General features: G+C 45.5%; 1 protein-coding gene across 1 annotated transcript in view; it reads left to right on the top strand.

The window, feature by feature from the left end:
- LOC147710084 (E3 ubiquitin-protein ligase TRIM39-like) overlaps positions 1–11,945 on the top strand; it is a 249,858-nt gene extending 237,913 nt beyond the window's left edge. The window contains exons 5-6 of the mRNA XM_086920788.1: positions 4,923–4,972; positions 11,120–11,945. Coding sequence (XP_086776914.1) covers positions 4,923–4,972; positions 11,120–11,631 — 562 coding nt within the window. The 3' untranslated portion in view covers positions 11,632–11,945. The remainder of the gene's footprint in view (positions 1–4,922; positions 4,973–11,119) is intronic.
- Positions 11,946–19,853: the final 7,908 nt, after the last annotated feature.

Here is a 19,853-nt window from a genome sequence, read left to right as displayed (position 1 = left end):
TCCACGCATGACCCTTGTTATACTCACTCTCATCCGATTCTCCTGCTTTTCTCTCGCGCCGTCAGCACATTCTTCGGCAGGCCACCTCTCGATCTCTAGGGACCTTGGGGTAAACTTAACCTAGTCTAGATCACCTTCCTCAAGAAGGTAACCATCCTCACTCTGCTACCAACTGTTAACGCGGGATTTCTGGTCTATAGTTATAGATCTAGATCCCTACTCAGGTCGACTGAACCGTTGGTACCTGTCATTGAGTAAAAGGCAATCCACTACTAGGTTAGTCAGTTAATGACTTACACCACTCTAAAGAACCACTGAGCTTAAGAAAAGTTTAAAAGTTTATTACAAAGCCAAACTTAACTGGAGATACAAACATCTCAAAATAAGATTCAAAAGGTATACGGGTATCAATACAAACATAAATTTTCTGAATGCTCTTAGTCGGCAGAAGAATATCACCAAAACAAATTCAAGAATTACCAAAGTTGCAAGGATAGACAAAAGCTGTAGCTTATGAGTCATTTACAGAAAGGAAAAGTTCAGATTAGACTGTCCCTACACTAGACTAAATGACATCCCTACTTAGCAAGATCTTAACCTAAAAAGGTGTCAGCAGTGGTGACTTCCAAAGAAGATCACACACTTCCCTTAGTCTTTGTTGCCAAACGATGTCTCGCAGTTCCCTATCTGCCTACCCATCCGCTCTCTTAGGTTCTTCAGATCATCTGCCTTAACTCCACCCAGGGGTGCTGTCCCTAATACAAAATCACATTTCCAATAGAAAAGCCCCTCGAGACGCCCCTCACGTGGTGTTGGTTCTGGCGGCAATTTCCATGCTGGTACTCCTCTAGGCCATCGTTAGCGTTGACCTTGCTTCCCAGGCTCCTCTCCGGCAAGACGGTACCCCCAGGAAATTCCTGAAGACTCCTCCAGGCCTGTACCAGGCTCTCTTGAACAAAAGTCTATTCATCACTTTCCTGATTAAACCCCCTCGCACCTGCAAAAGACACTTTCTCTGTGGGCCCCAAATTCCGGCCTCCACCATATCTTGAAGTCGTAAACCATTCGAACAGGCTCTACAGTTTGTGTCTAACACGACCTTTCTCTAACGAGCACATGCAGATCAAAAGAAATGACTTTGTCTATTCAGGCCTATTAGAATTACATGAAACGAGCCTATGCACTCTGTAAAACATTACATTTCTTTGTTAAACAGTATTCTAACTTACTACACACACGGATTATCTGGAAACACTTCTATAAAATATATATTTCAGTTCCATGATCAATACTACTTTGAATTACAATGTCATTGAAATCCACTATCTCACAGGAAAGTGTAACAGCATCTTGTACTCTATGTGAACTGCCATGTGGCCTACACATTTCTACGTTTAGCAGAATTACATTTTCCCCTTCCACAGCCACATAAGGTAGGATTCCAACATCATCTTAGTATTTCTACACAATCCTACATTAGTTTCTCACATAGATATATGCATTCTACATTTAGTTAAACACTCTTATGTATTTTCACTCTATTAAATCGACACTCTTATATAATGTTTACTAGACTAATATGACGTGCTTGTAAATATGGTGCACTTCTACAGTTTTTCTTAAATTGCGCTCTCTCACATCCTTGCCTGCTCCCTGTGAACACCCTGCACTCAGGATCACTCTCCTTCAGACGTGCCTGTTCCCAGCATCTCCGCAGCGCACCTACCTGCTTCCTGTGGACACCCTGCCCTCTGGATCACTCCCATCTAGTACATACATGCCTGGTTCAAGCATGCCCGCAGCACCCCTGCCTGCTCCCTTTGAAAATCCTATTTTCAAGGTTACTTCACACTGCTCTGCCTGCTGTCTGCAACCCTCACCGGTACCTGATCCCAGGCAGCCTCTACCCATGAGCCTGCTCTCTGTGCAGTGTGAAGCCCTCATTCCCCACAGCTTCTCCCACTCGCTGTGCCTGCTCCGCACCTCCTCCCACCACCTCCCGCTCTGCGTGTGCTGGCGTGCAGCCTCCCTCCCTGCGCCCTCCACAGGGACCTGAAACCCTGCCTGTGCTGCCAGCCTCCTCAGAGCCAGGCCTGGGCAGGACTGGACCGGAGGACCGAGGCCTGAACCCCGCCTGGGAGAGGCAGGCAGAGCGGGGAAGCAATGTGTGATGGACGCCCTCAAGGAGCAGAATGCAGAATGAACAATCTGCCCCTTAGCCTCAGACAGATCTCCCACCACCTTACATTCAGGAAAGCATTAAAGACCAATCTGTTCACTGCTCTATAAGCCGTCCTCTTCCCCACTACGCATTTTCAGTTCTCTGGTACCGTTGCTATTCAGTCACCTGTGCTTGCGGCCATAGCGCGGAGATAACCCTTGGGTTCGATTCTGGCGCTCTATAAGCAATTAAAATAAAATAAATAAATAAATGCCCCCAAGGGCTCGCCCAGCACAGACATGCTCTTCACCCTGCTGGCCCAAAGCGAAGCCCTGCGGAAAGGTACCAGAAACATACCGTCAGTGAAAGGTGTCCGGGGTTGTTGGGGGCGGCGGTGCGCGGGAGCGGGGTGTATGTCAACGTATAGCTAAGGTGTGTGCTTCATCAGATTGTGCAATATGTGTAAATATTTTCACCTTTATGGCACCCACACATTTATAGAAATAATAATTTTGGATTGGAAAAAAACAGAGCATTTTTAATGCAGATTCATCTATCGCCTTTGTATCTTGTGAGAACCGAAACTAGAATTATCTGGCAAATGTGTACTGTGAGTTTTATAAAACTTTTCATTTCACATCTGTTACACATGCCTGTAACACCATGGCCTTTTTTTCAATTTTTATTTTTTTATATTGTTGCTGAATCTATAATGTTCTTAATAAAATTATCTGAAATATGAACATGTAATAAACAAATAAGTTAAAAGTCTAGGTAACACAATTACTAAATTCATGTACAAATAGAGGCAAATTTGTACATTAATAATTGCAAATAACTGAGTAGGGAATATGGTTAAGGGAGCAAAGTGAAGTGCTGTGAAGTGGTCTGGAAATGTGTAGCGCTTTTTAAAACATCTAAAAAAAAAATATGTCCACAATATGTTTAACAAAATTATTAACCTCACACATAAATCCAGACAGGCCCCCACTTTGGCTCGGTATTTTATAGTATTTGTTGTAGGATTCAGGTACACTAAACTCAGGCACGTTATAGTTAGTTCAAAAACCTTTGAAATTCTCTGAAAAAAACATAGGTTTAAGGCACGTTATAATAGGACATTTCATTCGTACAAAACCATATAAATTCCGGCGTTATAGTTAGTTCAGCTAACTATAACTCGCACCCCACAATGCACTGCTGATGACATCACATATTACATCATTCATGACATCACTGATGACCTCATCCAGTGATTGTGTGCTTCTGTAAAGTTTAAATATGCTTTATATAAATAAATTCCAAGGTGTATTGAGAAATTAATGGGTGTATGAGTGTCTGTATGGATGATTTTGTGGGTGTGCGAGTGACTGTATGAGTGAGTGATTAAACATATGTTACTGAATGCATGGGTTAGTGACTAAACTGTGTGAATCTTTGTATCAGTGTGTAACTTGGTGTGTAAGTGTGTGCATGCGTTGATGAGTAGCTACATGATGTTTGTATCCGTTATTGTTTGGTTACCTGAGTATTTGTATGGGTGCCTCAGTGTATATGTGGGTGGGAAGTGTGGGACTCTGCAGAGATGTGTAAGTGGTTAATACACTGGGTGTATGGGTTCAAGACTGTATAAGGAAACAGCTGTGTGGGTGAGTGAGTGTATGGGTTTGTTGTGAGTGAATGGATGTCTTAGTGGTAAATGTGCGAGTAACTACATAGGTAAAAGACAGTATATTTCAGTAATGGTGTATTTAAATAAGTATATGTGAGAGTAAGTGATTGTGACAGTGGGTTTATTGATGAATGTGTACTTGTATGAGTGATTGTAGAAGAGAGTAAGTATGGATTAGTTTCTGTAGGAATAAGTGAGTTGGTGTGTATTTAATTTAAGGTGAGTAAATGGGAGTGTGATTGATTCTTTGCATGACTAGATGTGTGAGTAACTCTGGATGAGTGCTGGTGTGTGAGCGTCTGTGTAGCTGTATGAGTGCGTATCATAGTGTTGTATTGATGAGTGACTGCATGTATGAGTGACTGTATGGGTGAATGACTGGATGTGTGTGTAGTAACTGGTATTGGTGTGTGTAGGGTTTCGAAAATGGTAGTGTATATTTTAGAGTGGGTGTATGAAAGGTTACATTAGGGTGTGGAGAGATTTATCAGATTTTCACGTGGATGATGTAATCAGTGATATCATTTGATATGTCATCAGTGATGTCACTGACCATGTCGTGAATGATGTAATATGTGATGTCATCAGAAGTGCATTGCGGGGGTGCGAGGTATAGTTAGCTGAACTAACTATAACACCGGAATTTCTATTGTTTTGTATGAATCAAATGTCCAACTAACTATAACGTGCCTTAAACCTATGGTTTTTCTGTGAATTTTTAAGTATATACACGAGACTCCACCAGGAGCAGATGCAACCTGTTAGTCAGCCCCCCTTTCACTGATCCAACGGACACTCCTAGAAGACGCACGCTGAGGCACTCCGTGGCCTCACAAGAAGCGCACTGGTCTCGCTGAGCTATTTGGCTTAGAACACCCACTTCCTATCAGAAGATATTGAAGGTACTTTTGGGTATCGTTAGAGCTTTGACTGTTGTGTATGAACAGTAACTCACACTGAGCTCTGGTCCGCAGGTGCTGCTCTTAATACTGAATCTTATTTCAAATACAGATGTTATGTGATGTTGATCCTTTGTTCCTGTAGCTGTCATTTCTCTTTAATACAAGGATCATGTGTGTGTTACTACAGGTGTAATAATGTGAAGATTCAGAGCCCAGAGGCGGTGAAGAGTTATAAAGGTAAATATCATTGCGATGATTAGCTCTGAATATTACTGTTCATGAAATTATATGGTATGTTGTGGTGTGGTATGGTATGGTATTGTATCGTGTGATATGGTATGGGATGGTGGGCTATGGTATGGTTTGGAGTGGTATGGCATGGGATGGTGTGGTATGGTATGGTGCAGCATACTATGGTCTGGTGTGATATGGTATGGTATGGTTTGGTATGGCATGGGATGGTGTGGTGTGGTGTGGTATGGTATTGTATTGTGTGATATGGTATGGTGTGGTATGGTATGGTATGGTATGGTTTGGTGTGGTATGGCATGGTGTAGTATGGTATGGTGCTGCATACTATGGTATGGTGTGATATGGTATGGTGTGGTGGGCAATGGTATGATGTGGTATAGTGTTGTGTGCTATGGTATGGTGTGGGGTGGTATGGTATGGTGTTGTGGGCTATGGTATGGTGCGGTATAGTGTTTTGTGTAATGATATGGTGTGGGGTGGTATGGTATGGTATGGTGTGGTGTGCTACAAAATGGTATGTTATGGGATGTTATGGTGGGATGGGATCAGATAGGATAGTGTGGACTGGTATGGAATGTTATGATGGTGTGGTGGGTGTACTATAGGGTGAGATCATGGTATAATATGGTATAGTGGTATGGGATGGTTTGGTATGCTGGTAATGCATGACATGTGATGGCATTATGTTATGGTGTGGTGTGCTACGGAAAGGTATGGTATGTTATGGGATGTTATGGTGGGATGGGGTTGGATAAGATGGGATGGTGTGTACTGGTATGGTATGTATGGTGTGGTGTACTATGGTTTGGTGTGGTCTGGTGGGCTATGGTATGGGGTGGTGTTATATGGTATATCCCGGTACGGTGTGGTGTGATGGGCTTTAGTATGGTGTGGTGTGGTGTGGTATGCTATGCTATGCTATGGTGTGGTGTGCTACGGAATGGTATGGTATGTATGGTATGTTATGGGATGTTATGGTGGGGTGGGATTGGATTGGATGGGATGGTGTGGACTGGTATGGAATGGAATGTTATTATGGTATGATGGGTGTACTATAGGGTGAGATCATTGTATAATATGGTATAGTGGTATGGGATGGTTTTGTATGGTGGTAATGGATAGAATGGGATGGCGGTATGGAGTGGTATGGTATAGTATTGTGTGGTATGGTATTGTATGGTATTTAGTGGTAATGTGCACTCACGCCAGGGAACAGTTACTTGATTTGTCCCTAAACTTTGTATTTTCAAGATTGTTCTAGATTTCTACTGATCTCCATTCTGTATACATGCTGCAGCATTTCCTTTGTTTAAATCAATCTTCCCCTTAGACATTCATGCTAAGTTTTTTGGAAATTCAGATGCGGTAATTTCCCACCTCACATTAATTAGTTTATTTATTTATGGGTTTTATATAGCGCCTAAATCACCTCCAAAGGGGTATCTCTGCGCTTTGAACCGTGCTGCTGGACAGGCTGACGAGCATTATCAGAACAGAGCAGTCTTAAGAAGCTTTCTAAATCGGAGATAGTCAGGACATTGTCTCAGGTAAATGGGGAGTTGATTCCAATAAAGGGGAGCGAGGTAGCAAAAGGATTTCCCACCTAACCTTGATTTGCTGATCCGTGGGACCAAGAGAAGCGATTTGTTTCTTGACCGGAGGATCCTAGAAGGGACATAATGATTACGTTTCTTGGCGATGTAGAGGGGGCCATTGTTATACAAGGCCTTGTGGACGGTGCAGCAGATTTAGACTTTAACCCGCTTGCGCACTGGAAGCCAATGAAGCTGTTAAAGGAGAGACAGGGAGGCAGTTTTCTGGGGGGCATTCGAGACAAGGCGCGCTGCGGTGTTCTGAACCACCTGCAATCTGGTAAGCGAGGACTCATTGGCTGAGACCAGGCGAGCGTTGAAATAGTCTAAGCGGCTTACTACCATTGTCTGAATGAGGGGTTTACGAGTAGAATCTGGGAGGAAAGGAAAAACTCGCCATAACAAACCCAGCACGTAGAAGCAGGAGCCGGCAGTATAAGCGGCACGCTCCTTCATGGTCAAGGCCCGGTCTAGGTGAATGACCAGGTTTTTAGCAAGGACCTTAGGGGCAGGGGGATGCCAAGGGCTACTGGCCACCAGTCTGGTGTCCACCGCATAGATGCCTCTCCGCAAAGCATAATCTCCATCTTCCCTGAACACAGGGGGTGGATTTATTAAATAAGAAGAGGAGCTGAGTGTTGTCAACAATGCAGATGAAATAGGCGTAAAGCCACAGGCCCGGAGGGGTTGGCCAAGGGAGCAACATAGATGTTGAATAAGGTGGGGCTTAAACATGAGCCCTGCGGAACTCCATTGGTCAGTTCCATTGTCTTTGACCGCAAAGGGCCTGAATTGATGGTCTGAGAACTGGAGGACAGGAAGCTCGTCATCCACTGAAGAGCAGGTCCGCTGAGTCCAATCTCCTCCAATGTTCTGAGCAGGATCTGGTGGGAGACCGTGTCGAACGATGATACTGGTATGATACTGCTAGGCTTGACAACTGCGAGTAACTCAGTTACTGCAGTATTCTGGGACAATCGAATGGAAAATTACCTCAGAATGTTGTATTTACCACACAACACATTCTATTTTCCAGAGTTTTAGCACCAACAGGGACCTAGCACATGCATCTACACGGACCCCACGCATGCATCTACAGTGAGCTAGGGCATGCATCTGCACCTACTTAATGCATGCACTCACACTAACCTAACACATGCATCTACTCTGGCCTAGTGCATACATCTACACTGACCTAGCGCATGCATCTATATGGACCTAGCGCATGCATCTACACTGACCTATTGCACACTCACAGTAATACGATTTTCCCTCACAGTCTACACTCACACGATGACCTCACAGTTAGGCCTGTCGCATCAGGTACATATGCACTCATGCCATGCACGCACACACACAACACAAGACAACACTAGAGTACTGCTGGACTGATTTCTGCAGATAATTCCTGAACACTATTCGTCATTTTCCTGCTACAATTTCTGTAATTTCAGCCAAAGTGGAATGTGTCCGCTGTAATATCTGGTTGAGTGGAACTGCATGTGGTAATACTGCATGTGTTTATGCTCCACATGGCAATACTGCATGTGGTAATACTGCATGTGGTAATACTGCATGTGGTAATACTGCGTGTGGTAATACTGCGTGTGGTAATAGTGCGTGTGGTAATAGTGCATGTGGTAATACTGCATGTGGTAATACTGCATGTGGTAATACTGCATGTGGTAATACTGCATGTGGTAATACTGCGTGTGGTAATACTGCGTGTGGTAATAGTGCGTGTGGTAATAGTGCATGTGGTAATAGTGCATGTGGTAATAGTGCATGTGGTAATAGTGCATGTGGTAATCCTGCATGTGGTAATCCTGCATGTGATAATCCTGCATGTGATAATCCTGCATGTGGTAATCCTGCATGTGGTAATCCTGCATGTGGTAATCCTGCATGTGGTAACCCTGCATGTGGTAATGCTGCATGTGGTAATACTGCGTGTGGTAATCCTGCATGTGATAATCCTGCATGTGGTAATCCTGCATGTGATAATCCTGCATGTGGTAATCCTGCATGTGGTAATCCTGCATGTGGTAATCCTGCATGCGGTAATCCTGCATGCGGTAATGCTGCATGTGATAATGCTGCATGTGATAATCCTGCATGTGATAATCCTGCATGTGGTAATCCTGCATGTGGTAATCCTGCATGTGATAATCCTGCATGTGGTAATCCTGCATGTGGTAATCCTGCATGTGGTAACCCTGCATGTGGTAATGCTGCATGTGGTATGCTGCATGTGGTAATACTGTGTCACTTTGAATACCAGTTGGGAAGAAACTTCAATTTTTTTTTCAAATTAGTGTTGACACAAAACTGGAAATATAAATCTTTGGACTGTGGCTTCTGACAAGGGGTTGGACTTCAGTGAGATATTCTGGCTCAGCCACTGTAGTGTTTCTACAGGACGGTGGAGTTCAGTGAGATATTTTGGCTCAGCCCCTATAGTGTTTCTACAGGGCGGTGGAGTTCAGTGAGATATTCTGGCTCAGCCCCAGTAGGGTTTATGACAGGGCGGTGTCGTTCAGTGAGATATTCTGGCTCAGACCCTGTAGTGTTTCCACAGGGAGGTGAAGTTAAGTGAGATATTCTGGCTCAGCCCCTGTAGTGGTTCTGAGAGGGCGGTGTAGTTCAGTGAGATATTCTGGCTCAGACCCTGTAGTGTTTCTACAGGGCGGTGGAGTTCAGTGAGATATTCTGGCTCAGTCCCTGTAGTGTTTCTGAGAGGGCGTTGGAGTTCAGTGAGATATTCTGGCTCAGCCCCTGTAGTGTTTCTACAGGGCGGTGGAGTTCAGTGAGATATTCTGGCTCAGTCCCTGTAGTGTTTCTACAGGGTGGTGGAGTTCAGTGAGATATTCTGGCTCAGCCCCTGTAGTGGTTCTGAGAGGGCGGTGTAGTTCAGTGAGATATTCTGGCTCAGACCCTGTAGTGTTTCTACAGGGCGGTGGAGTTCAGTGAGATATTCTGGCTCAGTCCCTGTAGTGTTTCTGAGAGGGCGTTGGAGTTCAGTGAGATATTCTGGCTCAGCCCCTGTAGTGTTTCTACAGGGCGTGGAGTTTAGGGAGATATTCTGGCACAGCCCCTGTAGTGTTTGTACAAGGAAGTGGTGTTCAGTGAGATATTCTCGCTCACCCTCTATAGGGTTTCTGACAGGGCTTGTGGAGTTCAGTGAGATATTCAGGCTCAGCCCCTGTAGTGTTTCTACAGGGCGGTGGAGTTCAGTGAGCTATTCTGGCTCATCCCCTGTAGTGTTTCTGATAGGGCGATGGAGTTCAGTGAGATATTCTGGCTCAGCCCCTGTAGTGTTTCTGACAGGACGGTGGAGTTCAGTGAGATATTCTGGCTCATGCCCTGTAGTGTTTCTAAAGGACGGTGGAGTTCAGTGAGATATTCTGGATCAGCCCCTGTAGTGTTTCTACAGGACGGTGGAGTTCAGTGAGATATTCTGGATCAGCCCCTGTAGTGTTTATACAGGGCGGTGGAGTTCAGTGAGATATTCTGGATCAGCCCGTGTAGTGTTTATACAGGGCGGTGGAGTTCAGTGAGATATTCTGGATCAGCCTCTGTAGTGTTTATACAGGGCGGTGGAGTTCAGTGAGATATTCTGGATCAGCCCTGTAGTGTTTCTAGAGGGCGGTGGAGTTCAGTGAGATATTCTGGTCAGCCCCTGTAGTGCTTTAGTGTAGTGAGCAGTTTGGTGCTGTGCGCTTTAGTGTAGTGAGCAGTTTAGGGCTGTGCGCTTTAGTGTAGTGAGCAGTGTAGTGCTGCATGCTTTAGTGTAGTGAGCAGTCTAGTGCCGCGTGTTTTAGTGTAGTGTGCATTCTAGTGCTGCGCTTTAGTGTAGTGAGCTTTTTAGTGCTGTGCACTTTAGTTTAGTGAGCAGTCTAGTGCTGCGCTCTTCAGTGTAGTGAGCAGTTTGGTGCTGTGCGCTTTAGTATAGTGAGCGGTTTAGTGCTGTGCGCTTTAGTGTGGTGAGCAGTCTAGTGCTGTGCACCTTAGTGTAGTGAGCAGTCTAGTGCTGTGCGCTTTAGTGTGGTGAGCAGTCTAGTGCTGTGCACTTTAGTTTAGTGAGCAGTCTAGTGCTGCGCTCTTCAGTGTAGTGAGCAGTTTGGTGCTGTGCGCTTTAGTATAGTGAGCGGTTTAGTGCTGTGCGCTTTAGTGTGGTAAGCAGTCTAGTGCTGTGCACCTTAGTGTAGTGAGCAGTCTAGTGCTGTGCGCTTTAGTGTGGTGAGCAGTCTAGTGCTGTGCACTTTAGTTTAGTGAGCAGTCTAGTGCTGCGCTCTTCAGTGTAGTGAGCAGTTTGGTGCTGTGCGCTTTAGTATAGTGAGCGGTTTAGTGCTGTGCGCTTTAGTGTAGTGAGCAGTCTAGTACTGCGCGCTTTAGTGTAGTGAGCGGTCTAGTGCCTCGCTCTCTAGCGCCGCGCTCTCCTTCCAGATGTGGTGTAAATTAATCATATGTAAAACAGAAGCAGTAATTCCAGCCTTTCTTTGTGTCATTAAATCTCTAATTGTGAATCTCTTCTCTGCAGTGATGGTGACTCTGGATCCTGACACGGCTCATCCTCGGCTCCTCCTGTCTGAGGGGCGGAGACGTGTGAGAGACATGGGCACAGCACAGTCCCTGCCGGCCATCCTCAAGAGATTCACCCTCTTCCCCTGTGTGCTGGGAAGCGAGGGGTTCACCTCGGGCAGACATTACTGGGAGGTGCAGCTGCTGCAGGAGGGGGCAGTGTGGGAGGTGGGGGTCGCAGCAGAGTCTGTGGACAGGAAGGGAGGCTTCATATGGTCACCTGAAGGGGGAGTCTGGGCTGTGCAGGGGTCGGGGGGTCAGTACGTGGCTTTCACCTCCCCTGTGACCCCTCTGTCCCCTGGTGAGGAGCCCCTGAAGCTGGGGGTGTATCTGGACTATGAGGGGGGGCGGCTGTCCCTGTACAATGCTGACTCCTGGGAGCTTCTCTTCTCCTTCCTGCAGGCCTGCTTCCCGCGGAGGCTCTTCCCGCACTTCTGTCTCTGGCCAGGAGCGGAGCTGAGGCTGGTGTGAGAGCTGCAGGGAGCTTCAGACTCTCATCCTTCCCTCCCACCCCTCTATGTGAGCCCCCCTCCCCCTCAACTGTCATCCACGGTTTAAACTCCAACATTCCAAGGAATCTTCAAACACCAACATTCCAAGCACCTTCTTCACAATGACCCTCTCACCTGTTTCCAGGACAACCAGAAGCATCATCTGAAACTATGTATCTCTTTTCCTTGTACATTTTAAAAACAAGGGCAGACAATGTTTCCCGTGTGAATCCTGCACCAATAACGCATGTAACATGATAGTCTCAGCAGAATTAAACAAGCACTGGCATATCCAATAGGTCTCGCCTTTGGGTCCTTATGAGTCTTTTGCCAGAGCAATGTTTCTAAGGTATGTTGTAGAGCAGTGTGGCTGCTGTGCTCCATACTGCAAACCTGGTGTCTAGTGCTGTGACGTGGGGCAGTGGCATGGTGTGGTGTGTTGTTATAAGGTATGTGTTGGTGAGATGCATGTGGGTGGCATATGCATCTTTACAACAAAAATCGCTAAAGTTACCTTTACATTTTCATTCTCGCCTGAAAACCTCTGAACACACAAGGACATATTCTTTGCAGCAGACGTGCATCTTAATCCTCTGCACTAGTAATTTAGAATGAGTGGAAACAGCCACTAGAACACACTCTGATCTCTCTCCCACTGACACATTATTCGCCAAGGTTAACTTTACATTTTTATTGTTTCCTAAAAACCTCTGAACACACAAGAGCATGTTCTTTGCAGCAGGTATCTTAATCCCCTATGCGATTTCAGCATGTGTGAAATCAGCCACAAGATAAAATGTTCTATCTCTCTCTCGCAGAAACATTAAATACCAAGGTTACCTTTACAATTTTATTGTTACCTGAAAACCTCTGGACACATAAGGACATGTTCTTTGCAGCAGGGCTCTAAATCCTCTGCGTCACTTTAACATGAGTCAGAACACCCACTAGATAAAACTCTAGTGTCTCTCCCCAGCAGGAACTTGAATCGCCAAAGTTACCTTTACATTTTTATTGTTGCCTGAAAACCTCTGAACACAAAAGAGCATGTTCTTTGCAGCAGGCATCTTAAGCCTCTGTGCTACTACAGCATGAGTGGAAACAGCCACTAGAACACTTTTATCTCTCTCCCACAGAAACATTAATTGCAGAGGTTACTTTTACATTTTTATTGTTGCCTGAAAACCTCTCGATACACAAGTTGAGCAGCCTTTACAACGCGGGCATTACCACGCACTCCCATTACTACGCTGCTTTTACAACGCAAGTTGTTACAACGACTTGCGCTGGAGGGCGCTGTTGGATAGGGAATAGTTTAATTTTCTATTCCAACACCTTCCTTACTGTAACGTGGGCTGGAGTTGGAATAAAAAATTAAACTATTCCACTATCCAGTGCTTATAGCGCAAGTCGTTGTAACGACTTACGTTGCAAAAACAGAGTTGTAATGACACGTGTGGTAATAGCCCGCGTTGTAGTGACATACAACCATACACAAGGACCTGTTCATTGCAGTAGACATCTGAAAGCTCTGTGATTCTTTAGCATCAGTGGACACAGCCATGAGATAAAATTTCCATTTCCCTCCTGCAGGAACCTCAATCGCCAAAGTTACCTTTACATTTGTAGTGCTGCCTGAAACCTCTGGACACACAAGGACATGTTCTTTGCAGCAGGCATCTTAATCCTCTGCACTAATTCAGCATCACTGGAAGCAGCAACTAAATTAAACACCCATCTCTCTCCAGTAGTTACATTAATCGCCAAAGTTCCCTTTACATTTTTATTGTCGCCTGAAAACGTATGAACACACAATGACATGTTCATCGCAGCAGCATGAGTGGAAACAGCCACTAGATAAATCTTCGATCTGTCTCCTGCAGGAACATTAATCACCAAAGTTACCTTTACATTTTTATTGTTGCCTAAAAACTTAGACACACAAGGACATGTTCTTTGCAGCAGGCATCTTAATCCTCTGCGCTGCTTTGGCGTGAGTGGAAACAGTCACTAGATAAAACTTCTTTCTCTTTCCCGTAGGCACATTAATCGCCATATTTACCTTTTTATTGATGCCTAAAAACCTACAGACACACTAGGACATGTTCTTTGCAGCAGGCATCTTCATCTTTTGCACTACTTTAGCATGAGTGGAAACAGCCACTAGATAAAAATTACATCTCTCTCCCCCAGGAACATTAATCGCCAGTTACATTTATATTTTTATTATTGCCTGGAAACCTCTAACACACAAGGACACACAGAATTTCAGCGTTTGTGTTCTGATTTTTCAAAGTGGCATGTGGCGCGCACATATGGCCTTAGCGCATGTATGTTCGCCATATGTGCACCCATGCTTATTTCAGGGGTGCAGCACGGTGTCCTTTTGACACCATGGCACACTTGAAATAGCATTCTCAATTTGCGATTCTATAATTGGGAATCCCAAATTGAGAATGTCTTTCCATTCATTCCTTTGGGCCTCTAGGCCCTTAAGAATGAATGGGGAGGTATTCTTTAATTGCAAATCGCAATTTGCAATTCACGAATATGTAGCATTCGCAAAATGTATTGCAAATCCTACATACATAGCGTTTTGCGATTCTCAAATAGCGATTCTCAAATATTCTTTATTTGAGAATTGCAAAACCTAACATTGATACATAAGGCCCTTAATCCCGCGCTACTTCAGCTGAAGTGGAAACAGCAACTAGATAAAACTCCGACCTTCTCCCGCAGGAACATAATTTGCCACAGTTACATTTACAGTTTTTATTATTGCATAAAACTCCCATCTCTCTCCAGCATAGCCATTAATCTCTAAAATTACCTTCACATTTTGATTGTTGCCTGAAGATCTCTGAACACAGAAAGACATGTTCTTTGCAGCAGCCATCTTAATCCTCTGCACTACTTTGGCGTGAGTGGAAACAGTCCCTAGATAAAACTTACTTCTCTTTCCCTTAGGCACATTAATCGCCAAAGTTACCTTAACATTTTTATTGATGCCTAAAAACCTATAGATACACAGGACATGTTCTTTGCAGCAGGCATCTTAATCATCTGTGCTACGGTAGTATGAGTTGAAACAGCAACAAGATAAAACTGTAATCCCTCTCTCCAGCAGGAACATTAATCGGCAAAGTTACCTTTACATTTTAATTGTTGCCTGTAAACCTATGAACACACAAGGACATGTTCTTTGGAGCAGGCATCTTCATCCTCTGCGCTACTTTAACATGAGTGTAAACAGCCACTAGAGAACACTCTGATCTCTCCCTATCAAGAACTGTCGTGTAGCTCCTTTAAAAACTACATAGGATCTGCGCGTTTAGACAACATACACTGTATATGCCTTGTGTCCAGACTGATTCCAGACACCCCCACCGTGTATGTTAGCCTGTGTACCAGCTGGCTCACAGTGCCACTAGAAACTCTTCTTACCAAGGAAAGAATAGTTTTTGGCAACTATCGAGCATGACAACCCTGATCCCTCAGGACCCTGGACACAGTGCACTACTTTTCACTCAGTCACGCCTGCTCACTTTGTCTCAGAGAGATACACAGAATAAACGGAAGGGACGTTTTCAATAAGCATTTATAGAACAGTCATTATTCTAGTGTAAGATAAGTGTACTGAAATAATCGTTAGACAGAAACGGATATAAATTACTAGAAGCACTAGACAGGTAAAAGGAATGTAGATTTCCACCATTTTACCAAAACCATGAATACAGGCAAGAATATGAGATACATAAGTAGGTGTAAAGCCAAGAATACCTCTAGGATAAAGTCAACCCCATTGCCTGAAGTCTGAGACTGTGGGACCTCGTCTTGGTCTCGAGCTGGACACCCCGCAAGGGATGTTGAGACTTCGGTGAGCTGGAGTGTCTGCATGCAGGAACCTCAGCGTCTCCCGTCAGTGTGTCAGCAGGGAAGTCCTGATCTCCTCTCTCGGTCTCAGCAAGATGTGATGTATTTATACCCAGAGGACTCCCCAGGGGTACTACCTTGCTGTGCCACTGTCGGACTTGGGATGACGTCGGTGATGAATCTTGTACATAGTTATTAAGCAGTAGATGTAGGTCCTGCTGAGTTTCCAAGATTCCTCATGAATCCTCATGCATAATGTATGAGGCTATTGTTCAGGGAAAACCCCACGTTCTGTGAGAAATACTGAAACTAGGTAAAGGGTCAATCCTAAAGCTCGTTATGTATGGAGTGTAGGGGAAGAATATAGGTGAAGGGTTATGATGTTACCCGGGCCTATATTAGGGTACCTATACAGAATATAACACCCTATCCCCATCTGAGTGGACAACATTATTACATTCTAACATACTACTAGGTTGCTTAGACAGTGGTATGCAAAACAACTAGTTTTAAAATATAGTTGTTGGACTTTGCCCTTTTTGCAGGGTCATCAATGAACTTTTTTGTCTTCCTCCTGTATTTTCTCTGACCTGTTTTTGTTGGTTTTATGACTCTTGGCACTTTACCACTGCTGATCGGTACTAAAGTGCATATGCTCTCTATGTTAAATTGATGTTTTGATTAGTGACTCCATGATTGACTTATTTGATTTACTGTCAGACCCTCGTATCGTGCACCGGGTGTGCCCGGGGCTTGTAAATCAAATGCTGCTGGTGGGCTTGCAGCACCGATTGTGCTACCCACCAATGCAGCCCGTAAAGTGTCACTCAGGCCTGCCACTGCAGAGCCGGTACGCAGTCTGGGACTGTCATGTCGACTAGGCGGGTGCACCCACTCGCCAGTCCTTAAACCTTCCCTTTTTTGCATAGCAGTCACCCCTACGGTAGGCCTATGGGCAGGGTATGTTGAATGTAAAAGGTAGGACATGCCCTGATGTACGTGACATGACGTGATAGTGAATTACAACCCCATTGTAAGGCTACCTGTGCCCATAGGCCAGAACGGGCGGTTTTGTTTATAACATCTTATAATTCTAACCGACCCGGGGGATGAGGTAGAGATTTGAGTTTAGTATGCCTGAACTCAGACTGATAAAATGCATCTTTTAGTAAAGTTGGTTTTAACATTCTGTGTTTGAAAATACCACTTTTAGAAAGTCTGTATTTTCTTACCTAACCATCCAACCTGCCTCTGCTAGCGTGTGTATTGTATGTCTGGTTTTGTGAGTGACAGGGTCTGGGGGGCTCCAGGAGACAGGGTGAGTCAGCACTAGGCTGTATAGGCCGATCTACCTGAGGAGTGGTGGGAGGAGTAGCGCCTGGGCCTGAATAGGGCTGTGCCTGCCTGCCTGCCTTCCACAATGCTGGCTCCACCTCCTGTGGTGCGTCTGATGACCCTAGCCCATACTGACAAAGGAAGAAGTTGTGCACTGGCAGAATGCACCCATAACTGTTTTGGACTAGGTACATGACCATCTGCCTTCAGAGGACAAAGGATTTCTGAGTATAAATATGGGTACCCAGACCCCAAGAAGTTCGATCACTTCTGGGAACACAAGGACAAACCTTTGCCAAAGGGAAGAACCTAAGGAAGCTGCAGGAGTTTGGCCTGCCCCTCTGCCAGCGTGCTGTTGTTGGGTTGGCCTGCAGTGGTGTCTTCATTGCAGAGGAAAGGAGATTCTTGTTGAATATTTCTCCAAGGGCTTGAACTGAGCTTGCCTCCTGTCTGAAGTCTCAGGGATACAAAAGACTTCCCCCATCTTTTGGCTTGCTTCTGGAACTTCCTGTTTCAGTCGCTACAGAAGGAATCTGCAACACGAACGCCAGCAAATGTCGCTGCAATCTGCATTGAAGTCGCGAGGGCTGCTCCGACTTGTTCCTGCAGCAGGCATCTTAATCCTGCTGCTGTGCTGCATCGACTCCGAAGCCGACCTCATCGCGGAGCCGATCTTCGACGAAGGTGGCAAAGAACTCCTTGACACCGTGACCTCGTAAGGAACAGTGATTTCGGCGCCATCGTAATGTCACCGCCTCTCCAGTCAGGAATTGATGCCTCCCCTGTCTGCGCAAGCATCCAGGACACCAATGCATCATCTCCCCCGCTATCGACACCGCATCTTCCCGACGCTGTGAGCTGTCTATGTTTCGCTTTCCAAGGTACTCTTCTGTGGGGTCTGTTTTGACTCTGGGCCCGTCACTGCACACCTCACGGTCGGCACCGTACTTTGGGAACTCTTTGTCCATGACGTCGTGATAACTCCTGTTAGGGTTATCTGTTGCTAAAGACTGATTAAGTGAATTACCTATTTTTTAATTACTTCTACCATCGGGAAGTATTACTTGTGATTACAGTATTGTGGATTTTTGTTGTTTGAAGTTTTTTGATAAGAATACTTATTTTGAGATAACCCGGTGTGGTGCCCATCTGTAGTGTTTTCACTGTATTACTGTATGTGTTCACAAATGCTTAACACACTGCCTCTGAGATAAGCCTGTCTGCGTGAGCAGGGGTTATCCCGGAGTGTAATCCCCTTTCCCTGACTTAGAAGCAAGGGTCCCTATTTGGTCAAAGATGTAGACCATTGCCAACTAGAGACCCCCATCTCTAACAATGGTGTTCAGTGGTGAGGATTCGGACTTGCACTTGTGACTCATACACAGTTATTGGTGTACACTACTAGTGAGTGCAGACCAAACGCAACGACATACTATTTGTCTGTTTTCTGGCTTCCTCCTGGAAGTATTTTTGATACTAGGACTCTGGTTAGTTGTTGCAAAAAGGAACTCGACATCTGGCACATGTTTGTCTACACAATGAAGGAGCTACATGTGTTTTTCCAGGAAAGAGGGCTGCCTGTGAAGAGAAGGTCCACGGAGGATCTAGAGTCATCCCTATTTCAGTATGAGTTACCCCGCTGGAAGGCAACACTACCAGTTGAGTCTAAGGAGGAGGAGTTCTCTAAAAATGCGGAGGAAACAGAAAAAGATGCCAGGTTTCTGGCTTGTGACCAGAGGCTGAGAGATTGATGAGGAGCTGAGAAAGCTTGATGAGGCCAAAAGGGCATTAGTCCAGAGAGCAGAAATCGGTATAGCTCCGGAAGTGAGATTTGCTGGGTTGGAGGTGGAATCCAGCTCAGATGTTGGCAGCAAAATAGAATTTTCTAGTGCTGAAGGAATAGTACACACCCCCAGAAATGTGGCACCTGGCTTGAAGGAGGGGGTTAACATACACCAGAAAGTTCAAGGACATGAGGTAGCTCCAGTGGTGTGCAGTGTGAGTGTGAAGACCGCCCAGAAAAGTGTGGGTTGAGTGACAGAGACAGTCAGATACTGGCTTGCCAATCTCAGGAGAGTGGTGTGGGGTACGTGTGCAAGGCACTGGATTTGGAGGTGAATCATAGTTTGGTTAACCCTTGTAGGGGGTTGTGTGATCCAATTGTGGGAGAGCATATTGTAAGTCCCTATTTCCAGAGCTATGTCAACACCTGTTGGAGTATGAGTTCTCTGATCCTCGGAAGCTTGCATGGGAGGCAGACCTTGTGGTGGATTCCAGAGGGTCTGGATAAGCATGGGGGAGTGACCCTAAGAGGAATGGTGCAGGTGCCTTTTTATTTATTTATTTTATTTCAGACTTATACCGCGCTAGGACTCGACTCCCGAAGGAGTATCTCCGCGCCTCTGGCACACATCTAAGAGCAAGGAACCCAACCCAGAGTGGTGGAAGTGGTTCAGAATAGCCCAGCTAGGTCCCCTTATAGTGAGGAGGATGAAGGGCCTCACATCCTGTCTCACAGAAGGAGTGAGACTGGGCCATATTCCGAGCCCCAACCTCAGTCTCCTGTACTGGATGGTTCCTTAAGAGAACACCAGGTAGGGAGCCTAGTCTGTCCTGATGGACCGTCTGTTGAGAGGGATCTCCCCGTGTCAGGTGAGCTGGGAGTGTCTGTAAGTGGACCTCCATCAGTTTTGGTGTCTGACAGTGACCCTCCTAAGTGGAGGGTGCAGGACTCTAGATTGAGGGTTGAGAGGGTCCCCAGTGGAAGAACCAGTGGGTCAGGGGCTAGTCAGAAGGGCTGAGTCACCAAGGAGTGACCATGGTGACACCACTTCTGTCCTGGGGGATCTTCACGCACTGTCAGATGGACAGGGGTCAGGAGATCTGTGCCAGACAGACTGTCACACGACACATGAGTTATGTGTCACCCCCGGGAAGGGTATATGTACTCCACTGGAAGTCCTGGTTCACCAGGCATTTACTCAGCCTCAGGGT

The sequence above is a fragment of the Lissotriton vulgaris genome, chromosome 5 (genome assembly GCF_964263255.1).
Source record: "Lissotriton vulgaris chromosome 5, aLisVul1.2, whole genome shotgun sequence".
NCBI lineage: Eukaryota > Metazoa > Chordata > Amphibia > Caudata > Salamandridae > Lissotriton > Lissotriton vulgaris.
Note: the sequence above shows the minus strand (reverse complement) of the source record. Positions and strands in the feature narration are given on the sequence as shown.